This window comes from Borostomias antarcticus, assembly GCF_949987555.1.
Source record: "Borostomias antarcticus genome assembly, chromosome: 10".
Classification (NCBI taxonomy): Eukaryota; Metazoa; Chordata; class Actinopteri; order Stomiiformes; family Stomiidae; genus Borostomias; species Borostomias antarcticus.
Window position 1 is genome coordinate 25,372,424 of NC_140243.1, and position 17,425 is coordinate 25,389,848.

At 45.8% G+C, this 17,425-nt stretch overlaps 1 protein-coding gene across 2 annotated transcripts; it reads left to right on the forward strand.

Moving 5' to 3' along the window:
- Positions 1–10,461: 10,461 nt before the first annotated feature.
- On the forward strand, positions 10,462–17,425 carry zc3h12aa (zinc finger CCCH-type containing 12Aa). Of its 2 annotated transcripts, XM_084444932.1 has the most exons (6): positions 10,462–10,549; positions 11,116–11,577; positions 12,803–12,942; positions 14,244–14,478; positions 14,745–14,851; positions 15,013–17,425. In XM_084444932.1, exons 2-6 carry the CDS (start codon positions 11,198–11,200, stop codon positions 16,044–16,046), a joined length of 1,896 nt encoding a protein of 631 aa, XP_084301058.1. In that variant the 5' UTR covers positions 10,462–10,549; positions 11,116–11,197; the 3' UTR covers positions 16,047–17,425. The 2 variants fall into 2 exon arrangements, with proteins under 2 accessions (XP_084301058.1, XP_084301059.1); XM_084444933.1 differs by lacking the exon at positions 10,462–10,549 and having other exon boundaries at positions 11,105–11,577.

The following is a 17,425-nucleotide window of genomic DNA, read 5'->3' on the forward strand; positions in this document are numbered from 1 at the left end:
ATCCTGGGGGATGATCCCCAGCCTATTCATCTTTAATGTGTCTCAACCTGTGATATGTGGCTCTCAGGACTCACATCTCAGCTATGGGCAGAGAGAGAGGAGAATAGAGGGGGGAGGGGAGGGGAGGAGAGGGGGAGGACAGGAGGGCAGCTAACCAGGGAATAGGGACCTTGTGAATGATTGATGAGAAGAGGGGGCTGTTGGCGAGTTTGCCCGTCTGGAGAAAGGACTAATCCATCCTCTCTCTCCCATAGGATCGCATCACTAGCGTCACTAGACCTGGTGGCAGGTTTGGCCCTCTCTCGTCTGTTCATCCACCGGGTTACAAGGAGCAATGGTGGTTTAAGATGGACCGGTCAACACATGTTTCCACAACACTGAACTGTCTCACTCACTTAGCCTACCTACTCACTCACCTTCTCTCTCTCAGTTTCTGTCAACCTCTCACACTCTCAAACATGTGTTTTTGCTCATCTTGGGTGCCATCTCTCCCTCCACTCTGTCCGAAATTATTTTGCTCTCACACTTCCCCTCCTGGACTCCACTCCTGTGTTCTGTTTCTCATTCTGTTTCTGCCCATGTTCTGCGGTGCGGTAGTCCGGTTTGGCTGATGAAAGAGTGACCCCTGCTGGTGATAAATATGTTAGCAGAGAGCGCCGGCACATCGCCCTCCGATGTGGGAGAAACCAACCATGAAGCCAGGCTGGCACCAGCGCTACCATGACAGACCCTGTGTCCCAGGGCCAAACTGTGGCCCTTCGTGGGAAGCAGAGCTGACCAGCAGGTCGAGGGGGTCTGCTTGCCGCCTGTCCTTCCTCACAGCTTCTGCCTCATTAGTGGTCCAGCTGAGGGGGTCATCGTGGAAAGGTTTCTCTCAGATGATAGGCTTTTTTTTTTTCCTTTGCATGCAAATTAGCCTCGAAAAGTGCGGTTCCTTAGTCTGAGCACCCAGTGCGAGCTCCCATTCTACCCAGGGGCAGCAACTCCTGACCAGAGACCTGAACTGAATGCGAATTGAGGTCAGTGTCGTAAAAGTCTCTCTTTTCAACATTTCTGTTACGAGGTAAAATTTTAACTAAAGTTATTAGAAAATTGTGTGGAATGTGTTTTTTTTCAGTTTTCATCAACACAGCAGGGGAGACAGCTCCTCCAAAACCCAGTCTGAAGGTGATGTTAATATTGATATTTCCTTTGTCAGCTGCTGCTTGTAGAAGTCACAGCGCAGAACACCCAAAGCATCAGTGTGCTCTAAACGCTGTACTACTGACACAGCCCGGAAAGATTTCCTTTGAAACGGAGTGTCAACTGAGTCTAGCTGTCTAACTGAGATTAATGGCGTTTCAATACAGCTACAGGCACACTCTGAATTCAAGTCTGATTTAGCCTAATATGCAAAAAAGAAGTAAATCCCATGCATGATGGTTGTGTCCTCGTGACACACTCTCTATTCTTTTATTTGCCAGTTTTAAAGAATGATTTAGTCCATGACTTTAGCAATATACCACCAGAAGTGTAGTGTTTAGTGTGATTCAACAATTCACTGCATGAAGAACACAATATAGCCTACTGGTTATCTTCCTGCTATTCAACATTCCACACATTTCCAATCCCCTGAACTAGCTCCTCCCCCTTCATCCCCCACCCCCGTCGCATGCACACACACACGCACACGTGTGCACACACACACACACACGTTTTACTTTATTCAGTCAGTTGTTTATTGTGTTATAATTTACTATGTAATAGCCATGTGTTTTAGTTGAAAATACCTTGCTGTTTAGATCAGGGCTCGTCATGATGATGAGTGGTAGCCTGGTAATCACTACTGAGGGCTTGAGGTAGTTGCACTAATGGATAAAGCTTCTGATGTGTGTGTGTGTGGGGGGTGGGGGGGGGGGTGGGGGAGGGGGAGTCAATTGCCTCATCTGATTTATATAAAATCTGATTTGATGAGACTGACACTCTGGCCTAGCCCCAGTTATAAAAATCAACCATAAGATTTTGATTTAGAGAAGATCCAAGTGATTAAAAAGTTAATTGTCCAACTGTGTCAAGGTGGCTTGTTTAATTATGGCAAATAAAGCATTTGCGTTTCTCTTTAAATAGCGTGGAGGGTAGCTAGCACTGCAGGGCTTGTCTGTGTGCAAGTGGAACTGCTTTGTTTACTTTGTCGAGGTCACACTGATGACCCTTGGGAGAGATAATTACAGTGGAACCACCATTCTATGTTCTATCTATGTGATAAGCATGTCAGGACAATTATCCAATTGAGGGGGAAATGAATGAGCTCAGATAAGGAGAAAATGCTAGGAAAATGCTGTTCTTGTGGCTTAAATAGAGAGGTATAGCAGCAGATAGTGGGTGGATATTCAAATGCAACCCATCTCTCGGTTGCCGTTCCACACAGGGTAATTAGGGTGCAAAGTTGGAGCTCTAGCAGTGGGCGTGCATGGATCCAATCAGTCAGAGTTCTCACCTTATTGTTAAGCGTTGAGATATTCTCCATTGCTGTCACTGGGGAATGAACAGAATGTTTTTTAGATTAGTTGAGCACATATTCATTGCCATCGATTTGTGTGTCAGGTCACAGAGTCTCCCCCAAAGGTATTCATATATTCTATAATTCCCTGTTTATTTCAGAGGAAGCCGTAGTGAGTGCTCGCTCCCAGCAAGGTTTTAACTGGGTCAATGGTGGAGACCCTACAGTCCATCTCTTTATTACATAACTGTTTCTTTCCTCCGATTCACAACTGGAGCTCTGATACATGAGTTCAATTTCATGGAAAGATACCAGTATATCCCTCAACGCTAGCCTGTTTTATTTAAGGACCATGTACTGATCGAGTAAGAACTATTGGTATCTTGTATCTACTATACTATACGTGCGCAGAGAGTGTGTGATTTATCACCTTACAATGTTGGTAATGGTAAATGGACTGCACTTATATATCGCTTTTTTATCCAAAGCACTTTACAATGGCCTCTCATTCACCCATTCACACATGCATTCACACACCAATGGCGGAGGCGGCGGCGGAAGCCAGGATTCGAACCGCTGATCCTATGATGATTGGACGAGCCGCGTTACCTCCTGAGCCACAGCCAGTTCCTGTTAGCGCGCTCTGTTTGGTCTCACACAGTCACTGATACACCTACTGTAAAGACAGACAAACCCAATTTTAGGTAATCATTGCTTGAATATGGCAAATACCTTGTTATTTGATAGGTACTAGGTACTTAGAAAAAACAAGAATTAGTTACTAGGCAAATAGCTATTGTTCATAAAAAACTAACTCTTAAATTACTGGGAACTTTCTGGTGAATTAACTCTTAAATTACTGGGGAACTTTCTGGTGAATTAACTCTTAAATTACTGGGGGACTTTCTGGTGAATTAACTCTTAAATCACTGGGGGACTTTCTGGTGAACCCGATTAATCCCCAATAGGACTATAAACAACTACCTCACTAAGTGTATATCTCCTCACCTTTTGAGAAATAAAAAGACACAATGTAATTGCAAAACAAAAAAGTTGTGGGCCATGGGGAAATATGAATTATGATATGTGTGCTGTAGTCATTTCACGGCTGACGGCGCCCTTTCACCGCGAGGTGCGCGTCTCCCACGCTGGTTTCAGGCCTCAGTATTCTAATAAAGGAATAATGGAAGCATTCTCCCTTTTTAATTGGACATTGTTAGACTGACATATCAATTCCAGCGCTGTGATACTCTAGCCATGTATATTGTAATTGAAACACCTTTTATTTCCCCTATGGTCTCCCGTACAGGAGATTGAGACTGCTTACGTCTGGCAAATCTACTGTTTTCACATGACTGGTTCAAGTGTTGCAGTTGTTGACGTTGCTTCTCTTTCGTCTGTATCAGTTTGTACATTCCGTTTCTTGAGAAATATGAGAGCTGTTGATCACCTTTCACATTGGTCAGGATCGAACAGGTAATGAATTGCTTAATGGCAATGTTGATACACAGATTTGTAATACCTTTCATAACATTTCTTTCTGGTCAAGTTTGCTGTCCACACCACCATTGGTCTCACTTAATGGGGATGATCGCCTACAGGTGGGAAATTGACCATCTGTTGTCCTGGAGCTCAAATCTACCTGGAGCTCAACACCCCCCCTCCCCTTCTACACTGCCATCATTGACGCTCACCCAGGCTCTTGTCATCTCCCGCTTGGACTACTGCAACTCCCTCCTTGCTGGGGCCCCGGCGTCGACCATTAGACCTCCGGAGCTTGTCCAGAAAGCTGTAGCTCGCCCCAGGTTCTCCCACTTCTCCGTTCCCTACCCTGGCTCCCTGTAGCAGCCTTATCCAGTTTAAGACTCTAACCTCTAACAGGGCAATGAAATGAACAGCACCTTCGTACCAAGCCCTACGCCCCCACCCGACCACTTCACTCTGCTGCCTTGAGGCGATCGGTTGCCCTGTCGCTCCAAGGCCCCTGCGGCTGATTTACCCGCTCATGGCTGTTTTCTGTCCTGGCCCCGCAGTGGTGGAACGAACTGCCAACTGGCGTCGGGACAACGGAGTCAATTCTTTAGCCGCAGACTCAAAACTCCCCTCTTCAAGAAGTACGACCCTGACCCTTCCTCTTAGCACCTATTGTATTTGTATAACTGTATCATCAAATAACCTATGGTAAAACCGGTCTGGGATGATAGCCTACAGGTCTCTACACTGTGAACCATTCAAATACTCAATCCTTCAAACGGTTTCCATCTGAATCGTTCTTGGCTATACAGCTGACAAGTGAACTGATGCCGCGCAAATAAAACCTGACGTCGGACGGATGGTCGCATGTTTGGGTCGTAACGATAAGAAAGAAATACCATTTTTCACATCACAGAGCAGAGGAGGGAAAACAAAGACAGAGAAAAAAGGGGTTTTGGAAGATTTTTTTTTATTTTGGATAAGGCTCTATAAATTTGGAGAAAATGATCAAAGCTTTGACAAAGAAGCATCATTCTCTTGGTAGCCTTGGTCTCTCTCTCTCTCTCTCTCTCTCTCTCTCTCAATGGAAGATCTTCACTGTCAATAAGTGATTTACAGCACCTCAAAAAAGTGCTGCACATTAAAACTATGATATAGCATGATATGGGGGTGGGGGGGCAAGGGGGTGGGGTATAAGAGGAGTGAGTTGTCATATCCCAAGACCCTCATTAATCCTTCCATAGGGCCAACATCTCCCCCGTCCTGACTTCTCCCAGTGATCTCCACCATCAGCCTGCCGCATTAAATAATAGCACTTTTATGGCCACTCTCCTGGGTTTGTGAGCTATCATTGTGTAGTCATATCCTATGCTATAAGGTATTTTATGGAGTCTCGTCACTCATGTCCTCTAGTCGTGGATTCAGCCTCTCACTCTCCTGTGACCTGTGCAATGTCACTCTGTCCTCTGCAGACCAACGCAAGAAGCATGTCATAGAGTTTGCAAAACTTGTCTATTGTGGATTTAAAATCAACTACTGTAGCTCGGCCTTATTTGCAACTGAATTATAGTAAAAACACACAGCGAAGAGCAATGGGGGCCTTTATCAAAATTAAGTTGTCTCAATAGTTACTGTAAATGTGGCCATATCAGGCCTTCCTCACCAGCTTGTTCAGTTTGTTCGTCTCCCCAGACCTGCTGTTGCCTCCCCAGCAGACGGCAAGATGGCAAGGAACAGTGTGCTGGCGCCCACAGACTAGTAGAACATCCACAGCAGCCTGCTACACACATTCAAGGAATTTCCCAAGGAAGAACCCCTATTACCTAATGAAGAACAGTCTGCTCTGTCCTTTCCTAGAGGGCCTCAGTGTTGTCCGTCCACTCCCAGGAACTTGTCCACCATCTCAATGTCCTCCCCCTGGATGGTAATAGGTAATAGGGGTTGGGGTCCTCTTGTTCCTCCTTGGTCTTGCTGATTCCTGTGCTCCTCCTCTTCGTCTCCTCCTCTTCACTGATGCAGCCCACGATAGAGGAGTCGTCCGAGAACTTCTGGAACTCCAGAGTTGTGGCTGAAGCTGGAGGTGTGGAGGGTGAACAGGAAAGGTGATTGAACTGTTCCTTTGGGGGCACCAGTGTTGCTTATCATCACATCGGACAGGCAGTCCTGCAGTCGGACATACTGTGGCCTGCTGGTGAGGTAGTCCGTGATCCAGGCCACCATGTCGTGGTCTACCCGCATGGCTGGGAGCTTTTCTGTGAGCCAGAGGGGCAGGATGGTGTTAGCTGGGGTCAGGCTAGAGTTGGCAGCTTGGCTCCTGAGAAATGATGACGATGATGACGATGATGATGCCGACACATACAGCACAGACCTCACGACGTGTCAATGACCCACCATGAGCCCGTAGGTTTGTTGGTATAAACCAACAAAATAAGCTTGGTTAAAGGATGCTCTTTTGCTGTGTTTTTACAGGTCTTGCAACTGTATCCTTCCCATTGAAAAGTGTTTTTCTCGTCTATATTTTAACATGTTCTGAATCACTATATTGTAATTCCCATCTGTCAATGTGAGAGGAACCATTATGAAACGACAGTGGAGTTGGAGTTGTTCTAGTGTGCGAATACTCCTCAGAATAAGCTTACTCGAGTGTTAGCCAGGCAGCTTGAGACTGCGCAAGCACAGAAGTGCTCACACATGACTGATGCATGTTCTTCTTTGCTTTAGCCGGTATGTCTGATTGAGTGAAAAAGACAGGAGACCCCAGATTAAAGAAAGTCCCGGTTCGTTCCCTGGGATTTCAACAGAGAGTGAATTAATCATCACATTCTCCCCCAATGGGAAGACAGAGCAACAGCTGGACGAAAGCTCAGCTTTAAACAGTACAGACTGGAGGAGGCTCAGCCATCACTTCTAGTTCTGGATTCTGACATCAGTAGTAATGAGTACCTTGGAGCACTGCCTGAGCATGAACCCAGCTACTGTAATTCACAAGGAGACTCAAATGAGCGTGTGTGTGTGTGTGTGTGTGTGTGTGTCCCCGCGCATGCACGCTTGCTCCCGCATACGTGCGTGTGTCTGTGTTTATTAGGACACAGAGTGTGAACGTTATGTAGAAAAGCAGGTAGGCTTAAATGACCTGTGTACTGGGCTGACAGGGGCCATTAATCAGGCAGCCGAGGCCGGGGCCCCGGGGTGAGGCCCCATACCGAGGCGGCACCTGCTGAGGCTGGAACAGCATCAGATCCGCCGCTTTCTGAAAACCCCTCGCTGTTTTCCCATTTAACAGTAATCACAATCTTGACGGATTGTTGTAATTTAGCTTTAATATAACAGGATTTTTATTTGATAGCGAGGAAATGATTAAGGCTCGCTGTGGTATCGCCTGCCTCACTCCCGCCAGGCCTATCTCAGTATCACCCTCCCCGGCAGAATGCCCCCTCATCTGAACTCACACAAAGCAGGAGAAGACTTTATTTGGTGATCTATGTGGGTCTGGAACAGGGGCATCTGAAGTACGTAGTGAACAAGATGAATTCGGGGGATATTCATTTGAAAGCGCTTGTCAGCGAGTGTTGGAGTCGTCCGGCGACACAAAGGGTGGAGCTGTCCTGCCCGATTTACTTTAGATTCTAACCATGGCTAAATTGGAAATCGTGAATCACTCTCTGACACCGGTGACACAAGATGGATTACTCCAGTTAAAGGGCTCTCTTTTCTTTACTTAGGTCTTTTTAAGAAGTCATATGAAAATGAATTTTTGCGACAGACGACTGACTCGGGTGGTTGTTGAAATGAGATGAGGGAACTCTGGCACTAGCCTACAAAGGCTGTTTTATCAGCAGTGCTATCGCAACCAGCACAATGAGGCAGGAGGAATATTTGATCAATTGACAATTAACCAGCCTTGCCAAAGCCCACCTGCTGTATAGAAAAGATATGCCTTGAGCAGGACAAATGTCTCTCCTGTAAGCTGTTAAGGAAGAAGGTATTTGATGTTAAAAACTGGCCCACTAGCAGTGCTGGAATTATCCACACACATACTAGAAGCAATATTTTTCGAGCTGTTCAATAGTACAGTAGTTACCATTAAATTGTTCATTCCATTCATTAACCTTTATTTAAACAGGTTTAGACCATTGAGATTAAAATCTCTTTTTCAAGAGCAACCTAGCCAAGAATGGCAGCAGTACAATCACTCTCTCTCTCACACACACACGCACTTAGGCGCGCACGCACACACACACACGCACACACACACACACACACACACACACACGCACACACACACACACACACAAAATAGATCAGCTCAAAAGTGCCATACAGGAAAAGTGCAGGTAAGCCATGAAATCCTATGTCAATTAAAACAATTACAATTATTAAAAGATTCTGTTTCTATAGATTTCACCATGCCTTTAAATTAATTTAGAGTGACTAAATCCTGGAGTTTATTTTATTGTTTCATTTTGCACAGATGGTGCAGAAAACATAAAGGCCTTCTTTCCCAACCCAGTCCAAACTCTAGGAACAGCCATGAGCATTGTCCTGAGACCATAATCCATAATTGCCATATTTTCTGGTTAGAAAGACAGATAAATACAAGGGGAGTCTACCCAGAATGGCCTTACAGATAAATAAATTAAAAAACGACCAATGACTAAGCCGACATGTTGACAGAGCAGCGCAATCGACTTTGGAATACAATATACAGTGATGAGTGAAGGCTCTACAGTCAAACCTTAAAGGGACATGATATACAATATCCAAATATGGAGACAGTGGACTGATGCGTTCATGTATAGCAGATCACCATAATCAACACAAATTAGTTGAAATGTAATTACTGGTCTCAGTGCTGCTTCCTTTAGTACAAATGTATGTCACTTGATCACAAGAACACAAATCCTCGATTCCATTTTATTGGAAGATTTGCGAGGGCCCCCTCTCACCTAGAGCCTCATATGAGCTCAGTCTGGCACTGGTACAAATGGTGTACAACCGACCATGCCAAAGGACTAATATGGTTTTGTTATGCATGTTCCATAGCCCTACACTTACAATTAAATATTATTTGCCGGGTAAAGTGCCAGGACTACACAGTCTAATGTATTCAATAGCATTAGGTTGATCTCGTAATTCACGACTAGCATGTTAAAGCAGAGGGTATTTCATCTGCACAGTATCCTTCCTCACATTCATACAAATGGTATGAGTTGCCTGCACTGTTAGTGATCACTGAAACGAAAAGATCCCCAATGTGAAAGAATCCCTACTACTAAGTCATCCTCGAGCCATCCAGTGCCTAACTTGGATAGTTATAGGCTTACCATTAGATTTACCCAAACAGATTCTCATTTATATCACTGGATTGTTATTTTATTCTTTCACTGAGCCATCATATGTTCATTCAGAGCATGTGTGTGTTCCTGTGAAGGTCAGGTAGGCGGTCTAGCCGGAGTGCGGAGGGCTGGGTGGAGGGAGAGGTCACAGGGGTTGAACTCATCCTGACGGGCTGTAGCTCATTGCCCCGCAGTAATGTCAGGCCTGCAGACACCTGGGACCAGGACAGGACCTCCGAGGATGCAGCCGCCTGGCGACTGGGACTGATTACTTTCTCCACCTGGCGGAACTCCACTCAGAACACGCCATTAACCAGCTCCACGCAGACGGGCCCCGACCGGATGTGGCTGTTAACCCTGCATCTCTCTCTCTCTCTCTCTCTCTCTCTCTCTCTCCCTCTCCCTGTCTCTCTCTCTCTCTCTCTCTCTCTCTCTCTCTCCCTCTCCCTGTCTCTCTCTCTCTCTCTCTCTCTCTCTCTCTCTCTCCCTCTCCCTGTCTCTCTCTCTCTCTCTCTCCCTCTCCCTGTCTCTCTCTCTCTCTCTCTCTCTCTCTCTCTCTCACACACACACACACACACACACATAAACACACACACACAAACACAACAAACTAACAAACATAAATGCCTAAATAAGCAAACTGATGAATGACCACCACAACAACTGCTGCCTACCAGTTATAGGCATACCCTATATGATTACCCACAAGACTGACATCTGGGCAAGAACACAATGAGTAGGGTGACCTCTAGTGGTAATATCTCATATTATGGCTGAGCCCCACCTACTGTGTACATTTAAAATACAGGCCAATACACTGCTTTATAGTTATAGTCTGGCTTATTGTAGGGTAAAAAATATATTTTTATGGCAGAGCAGAGCACAGAACTGGAATAAGGGGACTCTGAAGAAGAACAGTTGTTGAGAACAAATGAAACTGAAATAATGCGTTCATGATCTTAAGCTATCAACCCTCACTGAAAGCTACTACACTGAGACCGATAGATAGGCCTAAAACCTATGTGTAGGCCATGATGTGTTGTTTTGAAAACGAATGGCTTGTTTGATGGCAACAATAGGCTTCTGCCAAAGCCGAGTCTTTTTCCGAAGAGGAAGAGAATTACGTAAAAATGGGAGGTGCTGCCAAGTCATGTAAGTCACACAGTAGGCTACAGTACAGTAGGCTATGTCGAAAAGGCAAGCATTTGAAAATGAGAATTGAACAGAAAGTAAAGGAAGTATGCTTGAAAGTAGACGATGGGTAAGTTGCGAACATTGACACAATTGTCAATGTTGTTTATTTGTACAGAATACATATATCAAAGATTTTCACTGAAACATCACTGTAGCGAGACGTGTCAGCTGTTCTTTAGAGTAGATACCGGTGTTTTTCCCGGTGAATCTCTTATGACGAAAAAGTTCCGCTGTCAACTGCTCCAACTCTTTAATCTTGCCCTTATAGACCAATGCTTGTAGCTTTATGGTTCTATATTCGCTTAATGCCACTTCGTGTTGTGGAACCAATAACGTTTCAGTCGTGATTTTAGTTACCCAGGCGTTATAAAGGGATATCGATAATGTCACTATTCAACGACATCAAAAGGCATCTTGTTGGCTGTTTTGTACACTATCAAATGACGTGGGATTTAGGAACCAGGTAGGCTACAGTTAATTAACATGTAACGAGATTGAAGCTAAGCCATATAAATATTTAGTTTAAAGTTAGCCTAATCAATTGGAACTATCCATGCAATGTCTTTGTCATCCATTAGGTTTTATGAGTAAAACAATCATGTGCAAAATGCCTCATCAGCATCCATGTCTTAGTCCAGACTAGCGCCTCAGTGAGAAAGACGTCATGAGCCCATGCTGAACCAGTGCAGAGGGCAAGCCCAGTCTACACACCAGGATGTACCAGGCCGTCCCCAGCCAGGGCTCAGCCCCATGCCCACAGCAACCAGACCCAGGGGAGCTCCAGCTCAGGGTTGACTTCTATAGAAAGCTGGGCTACTCCACGACAGAGGTGAGGACAGCCTTGCAGAAGCTGGGCCTGTGTACCGACACCAACTCAGTGCTGGGGGAGCTGGTCCGGAGCAGGGCTAGCCTTGCGCCTGCCGTGTCCAGCCCTGAGAGCGAGGAGAGTGCTGCAGGACACACAGGGCCGGCGGTGACCCCAGGGAGACCCCAGGCGCCACACAGAGACACTCCACCTCCCTCACTGGACGACAAGAGGGACGGGGAGGGAGAGCTGAAACCCATCGTCATCGACGGCAGCAATGTGGCTATGAGGTGAGGGTAGAATGTGGCTATGAGGTGAGGGTAGAATGTGGCTATGAGGTGAGGGTAGAATGTGGCTATGAGGTGAGGGTAGAATGTGGATATGAGGTGAGGGTAGAATGTGGCTATGAGGTGAGGGTAGAATGTGGCTGTGAGGTGAGGGTAGAATGTGGCTGTGAGGTGAGGGTAGAATGTGGCTGTGAGGTGAGGGTAGAATGTGTGTTTACTGTGGAACGGTACTCTGCAGTGAAAAGGTGATGGCTCAGGATTTCCCTTTTCTCCTAATAACACATGCCTAACGACCTGGCAAACGACAACCTAAGATAAGATAAGACATACATGTAAAACAACAGGTGTAAAGCAATCATTACTGGACACACATACTCAAACTCTGACCCTTAGTCCGTGAGTTATTTTAAATGTCCTTGTCGTTCTAAACAGTTTTCAAAGAAGACGACAGTCAAGCCTGTGCATGCCTGTTGGGAGGTCACAGCTCTAGTATGCAAATTTCAAACACACACACTTCTCTGCCTTTAGATGACAAAGTGGATGCTAAGGTGGAATTCCTAGAATGAAAACCCTGCGGGGATTGTCTGTCAGGATCCCTGTTTATAGCTGAGTAAGTTTAGGTACCTAGATCGAGTATTTGCATATTGAACGTTTTTATGACTTCTATGACGAGTGTATGCAAATTTTGTGTGCAGTTGTGAAGTGTCAAGTGTCAAACTGACACTGTTGCACTTTCTAAATAAGTTGAACACCCGGGAGGAAGAACACTACAGCATGTCATTGCTGTGATTGTAAAGTTTTATTGGAAATCATGTTATGTGTTTTTTATTCATGTTTTACAGTTATTGTCCAATTAGATTTGAGGGTGTGTTTTGGAAATGTCACTGGGAGGAATTGCTGATAAGTATGCAAAACATGGAGGATGTCGTACAGCAGAAGTGTTGTGCAAATCTGAACAACATCACTGTGACTTTCTGAATAGATTCCAAATCACGTTATCTTATGATTTAGAATGATTTTTTTGTAATAAGTAATAACCCTAAATCTAGAACTAATCACATAGCCAGCGTTGCATTCTAAGCCTCTTTTTCACGTGCTCAGCTTCCATTTGACAGTGAGTTACTCAGAGACTAAAAAGATCATTTTGCCCAGTTTCCAGGAATGCAGATAAACATCTTGTTTTGGTTTGATGAACCATGGACAGTAATGGTGTCACCCCCCTCCACAGTCATGGCAACAAGGAAGTCTTCTCCTGCAAAGGCATCGAGCTGGCAGTCAAATACTTCCTGGACAGAGGTCACATGACCATCACTGTGTTTGTTCCTTCTTGGCGTAAGGAACAGCCAAGACCAGATGCCCCCATCACAGGTTAGGACACACAAAACACACACACACACACACACACACACACACACACACACACACACACACACAGATATTGTAAAGGAGGAAAGTCTGTCATGTGATTGATAGATAATAACTGACCTCAGAAAACAGACACAGTTGTTGTCCTCAAGGACTGTACACCGTGGCTGTTGTTAAAGTACTTGGAAGAAGAAAGAATGCATTTCCTGTATTTCCAAGCACCAATTTGTTTCCTTTTGTACAAAGATTGAGATTGTGAAACGCATTGGTCAACTTGTCAGATTTGTGATTGTGAAAGAGAAGCTTGTTTATATATATACAGTATGTATGTGTATATATATATATATATATATGTGTGTGTGTGTGTGTATATATATATGTGTGTGTGTATATATATATATATAGGTTTTATATTAGGAATGGTGTGACCACCATCACAGTGGCATATACTGTATTTGAAGATGGGTACAATGCCAAGTGAAATAATTACCTGTATTTGAATAGAGAATTTGCCATGCCTATGAATAATTATCAGAGAAATTATTCATCTTGTACTATCTATTAAAGGGCACAAAGTGTTCGTAACATAATTCCTGCAAAGCCACCTGCATTGTTGGGTGGGCCACTGTTTGAGTGTTGAGCTGACACCTACAGTACTTTGTGCCTGTGGCTTTCATGGCTGGCAGGCTCTGGTGTCTGGGTGGAGCAATCCAAAGGTTCTGTTTTTACATCTGAGAACCAGGAAGTAAAAAGTATGCCCCTCCCCCCTCCGTTGATTCTCCCCGGGGAAGCCCCATCAGGAAGTACAGGTTGTTTTTTCACACCAAGGTTACCGAAACGGTATCTTTAACTGGTTTCCCTCAGAAGCTAGAGGCTAGGGTCACTGAATGCCAGCAGACAATGAAGGCAGTTTTATGGTCTGGTTCAGGTTTACAAAAGCACTTCATGACAGAATTGTAAATGACGTGTGGAGAAATCTGTAGAGCCTGAAGTCTGAAGGTTGCCGTTCGGCCTTCGGTTTTCTTTTTACTGTCCATTATAACGCGTTTACACACACTTTTCCACCACTTAACATTTGCTTTACTAGTATGTTGACATAGATGTGTAGGGGAAATGATAAGCAGTAGTGGACTTTGAACAGAGGAACAACAGAGCTATGCAATCTCTAGTTGAAAATAATCACAGAGTGCAATCTTGCTGGTATTCAGTGCCATTCAAAACACACACATGGCCTTGGATTGCACCACTTTTATTCTGGACTGGACTATAATAAACCTGTGGGAAAACTGCCTTCATCTTTTCAGAGCAACACATCCTGACAGACCTGGAGAGGAGGAAGATCGTGGTCTTCACCCCCTCTCGACGTGTCGGGGGCAAGCGGGTGGTCTGCTACGACGACCGCTTCATCGTCAAGCTCGCCCACGAGTCCGACGGCGTGATCGTCTCCAACGACACGTACCGCGACCTGCAGGCCGAGCGTCCGGAGTGGAAGCGGTGCATCGAGGAGCGGCTGCTCATGTACTCCTTCGTCAACGACATGTAAGTGGCTCCGGACGCGTTGCTGAGATGTTTACAAATAACTCATTCATTAATTAACCCTAGAGCCTAACCCTAACCCAATGACCTTGGATTGTTCAACGTTTCGTTGGCCCGGCGGCGACCACTGCAAGGGATGATGTGCGAATGATGAGATATGAACAGCAATGTGTCCCCTTAAGGTGCACCATGTTTTTACCACAGTCAAAACCTGTAACTATCACAGTTCTACTTATAAGGTTTAACAGTCTTGGCCATATCCTGTCCAGGTTCATGCCCCCAGATGACCCACTTGGCCGACACGGTCCAAGTCTGGACAACTTCCTCAGGAAGAAGCCTCTACCCCCTGAGCACAAGAGACAGCTCTGTCCCTATGGTAAGGAAACCCGGTTGGTCCATTCAAAGACGTATTACCAAACAGAGAATTCTTAGATCCTTCAGAACTGTAATTGGACGTAGTTTATGAGGATTGTGCTTTGATGGTCAAATCAATATCGCATTTTGCGGTAGCTGTAATCTGTTTTCTGTCTGGCTTAGATAAAAAGTGCACTTACGGGATAAAATGTAAGTTCTACCACCCTGAGCGGACTCAACAGTCCTACCGCTCGCTGGCGGATGAGCTTAGGGAAAACGCTCGGCTATCCACCGTGAAGGAGGAGAAGAATCCCACATTGACACCGAGGGGGCCTAAATCTGACCCCGGACCTTCTCTTAACTTCTACCCCCACTCACTGGAACATGAACTGGCGCACAAGCTGACCTTAGATCAGCATAGCCCCTTCCACAAGGGGCAGTTGAGTGAGAATCTGCTGCAGTACTGGGACAGGCCCGGTAGGAACCAGGCCAGGGGTTCAGGGGGCCAGGCTCAGCAGGAGTGGCCCGGTATGCCTGGTCCGCCCTCCAACATTGACCTATCCTACAGCAGCGTCCCCCTAGAGCAGCTGGACTCTGGGCTGGGCTCCGCGGAGAGCCTGTATTCAGATGCCCCCCATGGCCACAGCAAGGTCTACAGAGGCAGACCCCAGCAGGCCTTCCAGCCCAGACCTCCAGCCATGCACCCTGACAGACAGGACTTCCCGCAGCCCTGCAGGTGCTGCTCCCATGTAGCGCCTCCTCCTGGTCGCCAGCAGCACTGCAGTAACCCAAACCGGGAGTCCTACTCCCAGCCCAGATACGACACCTACTCCCAGTTCCCTCCCAGCGTCCACCACTACAGCTTACCCTGCCACTTCCAGCACAGTGGACCCCAGCAACCCCTTCAGCAGAAGTACTGGTCTGACCCCTTCCAGGAGTTCCCGCTGGCCAGGACGTCCCGTAGCCTCCCCAGCCCTCTCCCCTCCTCTCCAGCCCCCCACAGCCACTCGTGTGCTTACGGGGAGCGGACGTCATGGGGCTGTCCCCAGCCCGCTGCCGACTTTGACACAGAGAGGGAGGAGATCCGTAAGAAGCTGCAGGCCATCTTCAACCCCCATCACGTGGACACGGTCATGGGGATGTTCCCTCACCTGAGGAACGCCCAGAAGCTGGCTGCAGAGATCCTTAACCTAAAGTCTCAGGGAGTTCTCTTCTGATGGGGTTTGGTCGCTCGGGATCAAGGGACTAAGGCGGCGTCGTACCTAGTACCGTCACCTCACAGCAAGAAGGTCTCCTGGGCCTTTCAGGGGAGAGTTAGCATGTTCTCCCCGTGTTCACAAGGGTTTCCTCCCAAAAGAACCCAATACGAAACACATGCAGAAGAACAGATGTTCTTCAGTCCGGTCCCTGACCACTTGGACTTGGTCCCCGGGCTCCATGAAGGATGGCTGCCCACTGCTCCTGGCGGCCCCTGGAGGAGGACGGCTGGGATGGGATGAATGCAGGGAACGATTTCCACCGGCGCCCCCCGAAAGTTGTGTGTGTGTGTGTGTGTGTGTGCTGTGTGGCATGTCGCTGCTCACTATGTAATGTGTGTGTGTCACTGTGTGGCGAAATAAAGCCCCCCTCCCCCTCGGGTCCTGTCATTTTTTACAATTTTTAACGGCTGGATTAACTGTGGTCTTTGACCAAGTTCTTAATTTTGAAAGCAAACGAGCTAGCCAAATGATCTAGCCAAATGTTGCTTGTTGTTTTTCTTTTCTAGAACTCCGTTGGTTGTATATGGCTTATGTGCCTTTATAATAAAGTCATTTATTGTTTAATCTCATGTTTTGTGAACATGAGTGAGATTTTGACTTCAGAGTTGTGGCCGTTTATATGACATTTTAGTCAAATGTGATCTTGACATCCATGTCTAGGATGAAAATTCCCTCTAGACAGATGAACAGTAAATATCAGAATCTAGAGTTTTGACTGTTGATACATATTGTATCATTTGGAATATTCTGCACATGTGCCCAAATTTTAGTTCTCAGGCAATAATGAGTAATATCTACTGTACTGACATGTCTAAATGTCTTGTCTTTTCCTATATGTTTTGTTATACTGTGGGCGTACTGATGCTGTAGTATCCAGAATGTTTTCATGTTCACTTCAGTATGCTGTGTAGGGGGAGTTATTCCATGTTATAGTATGAGTATGCTATAGGGAACCAATAACCCGGGAGAAGGGTGTGTTATATGGCCAGTATACCACAGGTTGTGCTGCGGTCATGCTGTATAGGCACATCTATAAGCTATACTGTATGTCAATCCTCCCAACGAATGCTGTCTGTAAGGCTTATATCTTTAACAGGATTCATAATACTGTAATAATACAACTTCTGGCAGGCCACCTTCAAAGACTTAAAAAAATGCAATGGATCTTTAACAATTGATATACTGTATAATGCTAAATATATGTCTCTGTGTGTATATCATGTTGATTGATTCTCAAGTGCCTGATTTTTGTATGTGGAATTCAGTTCTCCTGGACACTTGGAATAAAGAGTTCTCCCGTTTATTCACATTTAAGCGAATATATCATAAGAGACCGT

Excerpts from the sequence above, each read along its gene's own strand:
- zc3h12aa (XM_084444932.1), top strand. The coding sequence starts at position 11,198 with ATGTACCAGGCCGTCCCCAGCCAGGGCTCAGCCCCATGCCCACAGCAA. Across the intron at positions 11,578-12,802 it reads GGCAGCAATGTGGCTATGAG|TCATGGCAACAAGGAAGTCT; the intron begins GTGAGGGTAGAA and ends CCCCCTCCACAG. Across the intron at positions 14,479-14,744 it reads TACTCCTTCGTCAACGACAT|GTTCATGCCCCCAGATGACC; the intron begins GTAAGTGGCTCC and ends TATCCTGTCCAG.